Source organism: Triticum dicoccoides, chromosome 2A, assembly GCF_002162155.2.
Source record: "Triticum dicoccoides isolate Atlit2015 ecotype Zavitan chromosome 2A, WEW_v2.0, whole genome shotgun sequence".
NCBI lineage: Eukaryota > Viridiplantae > Streptophyta > Magnoliopsida > Poales > Poaceae > Triticum > Triticum dicoccoides.
In genome coordinates this window covers 125052661-125057594 of record NC_041382.1, presented here as the reverse complement: position 1 = coordinate 125057594, position 4934 = coordinate 125052661, and the positions used below count along the sequence as shown (strand labels likewise).

At 42.9% G+C, this 4934-nt stretch overlaps 1 protein-coding gene across 1 annotated transcript; it reads right to left on the bottom strand.

The window, feature by feature from the left end:
* Positions 1-1396: 1396 nt before the first annotated feature.
* On the bottom strand, positions 1397-4598 carry LOC119353760 (cytochrome c oxidase subunit 6b-1-like). Its single transcript, XM_037620437.1, has 5 exons — positions 4443-4598; positions 3308-3526; positions 3148-3230; positions 2982-3063; positions 1397-1863 (listed from the first exon to the last, which is right to left on the bottom strand). The coding sequence occupies exons 1-5, from the start codon at positions 4476-4478 to the stop codon at positions 1810-1812; spliced, it is 474 nt and encodes a 157-aa protein (XP_037476334.1). The 5' UTR covers positions 4479-4598; the 3' UTR covers positions 1397-1809.
* Between the last annotated feature and the right edge of the window lie 336 nt (positions 4599-4934).

Sequence of the window (4934 nt, the reverse complement as noted above, 5' to 3'; positions counted from 1 at the left end):
TGAGTGAAAACTCTTTAAAATGTCACTTACTGGTCTAGAAAACTCATAATGAACTCAAAAGCATCTCAACGCCAAAAGAAAAGAAAAAACTCACAAGCATCTCCAAGGAACACAATAAAATGGAATAGATCTAAGAGAGTAACAACTCAAACAACCTCAAGAGCTTGTTCCCGTTGGGTTTCTTGCACTGTATGCAAGAGCTATAGACAAAGTAACACTACACAAAGCTTGATCTCCCCTAAAACCATATCATCAACTTACCACTTCAGAGTAATTGTACAACCGTACAACAGAGAGTAACATCTTGAGACGAATGGCTCAGGCGCGCAGCTCCTACCCCTTTTTCCTTTAGTAAATGGTTTAATTTGAAGCTTTAGACAACTTTAGGTTGTTAGAGCATCTCTAGCCAAACTCTCAAAAACGGCTAACTCCTCAAAAGATTATGTTTTGAGGAGTTAAGACGCACCTAACCAAAGTCTCAAACTATTAACTTCTACTCCCTCCGTTCCGAATTACTTGTCGCGGGTATGGATGTATCTAGATGTATTTTAGTTCTAGATATATCCATTTCTGCGACGAGTAATTTGGAACGGAGGGAGTAAAAGGTAAGCCAAAAAATCTCCCCCACTCTCAATTTTGAGCATCCGCCACCACTTCTTAGCAAACTATTCCCTCCTCTCTCCCACCCGTGATGCCTCCTCTTCCTGCCTCGAAGGAGTAAAAGCTCCATGTATCAGTTGGATGAATCGCACATACTTGGCCTCGATAACATAAAGATGTCCATGGTTGATGGTCATGCGAGGAAGATAATGAGAGGGAGGATGATCCCGAGTTGAGGAGGTCGGTGATCTTGTGGAGACGCAAACAAGCATCAAGGAGGTCGGTGATCTTGTGGAGACACAAAGAAGCATCAAGAAGGCAAGTTCAACGAACTACCATAGCCAAGTTAATATTTGGCTAACCCACTCAGGGCGTTCATCTCCTCATCTCACAAGGGTGCTTAGTTTGAGCCCAAGTTAGCCCTACTAAATACTGTATTTGGCTAGCCAATATTTTGGTCAGGCTTTTATTTACCCATGGCTTGACTAACATTGGCTAGAAAAATGAGGTTGAGTTGCCAAATTGTCATTGGCAGACCGAAATATTGGCAACCATCTAGACAAACACCAACCTGACCATGACTACAGAAGTATTGGACACCATTCGAACATACCCCCTCCTAGTAGAGCTAACTCCAAGTCTACTTTTCAGCAGCATGTGCTTCAATAGGCCAGCGTCGTTTTGAATAGAGAGCTACTTTTCACATTCCAGCACAAGAAAGACTGATATATAGTAACCACACCAAATTTCAAGTAAACACAATGCCTTGTGAATTAAGAAGCAGGTCATTGCCTCCTTTATGCAGATTATATGTGCTATAAGCTATATAACCAAATAAAATGTACTACTCAGAAGACAGGAGAAATGAAATGGGTTTCAGAAACATCGGCACTGCTAGAACTAGGTTGCTAATTTTATTCCATGCGGTTTAGAAATTTCCTGTGCAACCAAAATGACCGCCTTGAACCGTGCCACGCAAAACAGCAAGTTCAGTCAAATTCCAAAGGTGGATGTTGTATAAAATCCAGTGAATGATCGTTGGGAGAAACTGATGGGCAGCACCTTCAGCTTACATCAAGTCAAAAACTTATTTGTAAGTAGTCCTCAAAAAGGAAAGGAAGGTGACGAATTCTCGGCACAAAGTAACTTTGTCCAGTCACCAGGGAGGTGGGGATGATGGCATGTTTGTCCTTCCAGCGCCACTGAAGCTTACAGGGGTCCAGGGAACGTACCATTCTCCCGTTGCTCGTTCCAACGTTCAACCTGTATAAAACATAGCCATGTTATCAAACTGAGGAAGGCCGTGTTGTGAAAAGGGGTACCTTTCTCTGTAACCACCTAATCATAGGCGATATAAGTGAAGCTTGAGATCTACTAATAAATGAATCAATTTGTGAATAGCCTATGCAAGCTCAAATGCCACCAGCTCGGAAAGATAGCCATCAAGACCACGTAAAAAAGGTTCACCAATCATCCTAGACATTCTACATAGCACAGCAATATATGAGCTAAAGCCTACCCACAAAGATAATTTCATATGGAAACCATCTAAGCAAAATTATCATAAGCCATGAAGTATCAGGTTTTTAATTCACAGATGTTAATTTTGCAAGGTTTCTGAGTTCTCCAAATCTCATGCAGACTACAACATCAACCATGCAACTCAACGAACCAACTCCTGGCGAACCAAGGTAAAGACAGGGAAGTACATGGATGAACCCACTTTGGAAAACAAATTTTGAAATGCCAAAATATTCTGGAAAAAGTGCATGCGCACATCTCCATATTCTATGTGTGTGCAGAAAGTTTCACGGAAAAACAACTTTTTTTCTGGCCTGTGCAAAAAAGACAACATTGTGTCGTGGAACGCTATTTAGAAACACTAATATTTGTCTTTTTTGCAGAGAAAAAAAATAAAGACCTTTTTTCACAAAACTTTGTGCCACGGACATAGTTTGCGAACATGCACGCACTGAATTTTTTGACATTTCAAAACGCGTTTAAAATATATTTTTGAAAAGCGGGTTTATGTGTACCCGGGTTCAGGACGTGCGGACTCGGTAAAGACACTGCTACATTAACAGCAACTCTTGACCAGAAAGGATATGTATGGCTAAAGGAAGACTGGAGAGAATAAGCCTGACACGGAAAGGTTTGGGTTTATCAAATGATAAACACTTTATTGCTGCATGAGGAAGGTTTCAGGATCTAATGGAAGTCCTCGGATAATTACAACACTGCTAGCCAAGTTCAAGGTAAGCAGGGAAACATAAACTAACTACCAAATCTCCATATGCTATAGAAAACACCAATCTCATCATCTCAGGGAAAACTGTCGAGCAGCAGTGGAGAGAAACTAAGGCATGAAACAAAGTACATACCCATTCACTTGGGCATAGTGATCGGTAGTACTTTGCAAACTTTTCACACTCAGGAGCATCATCTCCTTTTGCAGCTACGCACCTGCCACAAAACAACAGTTCTTGTCCATGATCCAAATGCACTAACAATTTACCATTTCCAAGAGGCGAAAGGGCGGGACCATACCTATGGTATTCAACATAGCGTGTGAAGCAATGTCTTGTTTGATTTGTTGTGGGGAAACGAAAATCTGCTGGAGCCGTCTCAATCTGTATTTCAGCATATGTTTAGCAATGACTTAAGAGTTATAGATGTAATTATTTGCCACTAGTTAGTAATATCATACCACAATTTCTGGTTTCTCTTCAGTTTCCTCAGGAGCCGCATCGCTTTCCTCTGCAGCAGGAACAGTTTCTTCCGCTTCTGGCTCTTTCACCTCAGGAGTTTCACTTTTTTCCTCAACATCAGCAGCAGGCTCATCAGCTGGTGAGGCCTCAGTGATCGTAGCAGATTTCTCCTCAGCTGGTTTTTCCACAGGGACCTCCTTGGGTGGGAGTGAATATTCCTGCGCAAGGGCGGATTTCAAGTTCTCAAAACTAGGTCTGGAGCATGAAATATCAATTTCAGTATGAACAACTAGCGACAGAGAAGTCAGCTTTGATTCATGAAATGAGCACACAAAAATACAGAAATTAAAATTCATGCTAGGGATCCAATCCGCAGGCTAACAAATCTCTTGTATACGGCTCCAAATCTAAGCAAGCAGATGATCGGCATGAGTTCATACATCATATTAACTGGTGCAGGAGCAAGGAACAGATGCAAGCACCTCCAACCTTACAAGTACAGCTCATGTTCTCAGTTGCAGTGGTTCACGGGTTATACATTTTTATGCATGGAAAAGGTTCAACTATAATCTCAACCACCACCTCCATAGGGGGGAAGGATGAAGATCACAGTCACTTTTACTTGTAATTACAGAAATAGTGTCACACTAGCAAATCATATACAACAGTGTATACAACACACAAAAATATAAAAGCATAACATCAATCCAACTCTACAACTCAGGCAACTAAAAATTGTTGTAAAGCCAAAACAGGCACTGCTCTCTTCCGAACCTATGAAAATCTGCCAAATTCTATGGAGCGGTGTCTTCGTGCGCACCAAAGTAGCGCAGAATAACAACAAAATCTGACGGCACAGAACCTGGATGAGGTTATTTCGACAGCAGCGAACATCAATTATAACCCAATCAGCTCCAATCGCAAACACAGAAGCCACTGGCACTTGACCCCTAAACCTACCAGTGCGATTCTACTTCCATCTCTCGGCCCAAATCCGGCCACGGGGTGATAAAAATCGCCGGATCTGGCCGGGGCACGGCACCGATCCCCCGGAGCGGCCGCGTAATCACATAGGGAAACCCTAAGCTAATAAGAGGGCAGAGTGCATACGGATGGGGGTGTGGTTTCCCTTACCTCGGCCAGCGTCGGGACCTTGCCTTCCGCCGCCATGGTCGCGCCGCGGGAGATCTGGAGTCACGCGCGGCGGCTGCGAGCTAGAGGGGAGAGCGAAACGACCGGAGGGTAGAGCTGGTGGGCGTGGTCTATCTACGAGGAAAAAGAGACTGGCCCCCCCAAGTACCCTCGGAAGAACAGGAAAGGTAGGTTGTTTTGGGCCGGGCTATGACGACACGGCCGTTTATGTTTCGGCTTGATGGTCCGGTCTTTTCATCTGACTCAAAAAGTTCGTGTATCTCGTAGGATTGTCTCAAAAAAATGTATCTCGTAGGAATCCCTAAAAAAAATGTATCTCGTACGAAAGACATGTATGTTATTTGGCTCATGTTTCTCAAAAAGAAATGTTACTCCCTCCAACTTTGTACTAAGTCTGTGTCAATTAATTTGGGCTGGAGGGAGTATTTTGGTTCATAAGATTGGATTTTCTTTTCTTTGAGTCAAGGATAATGT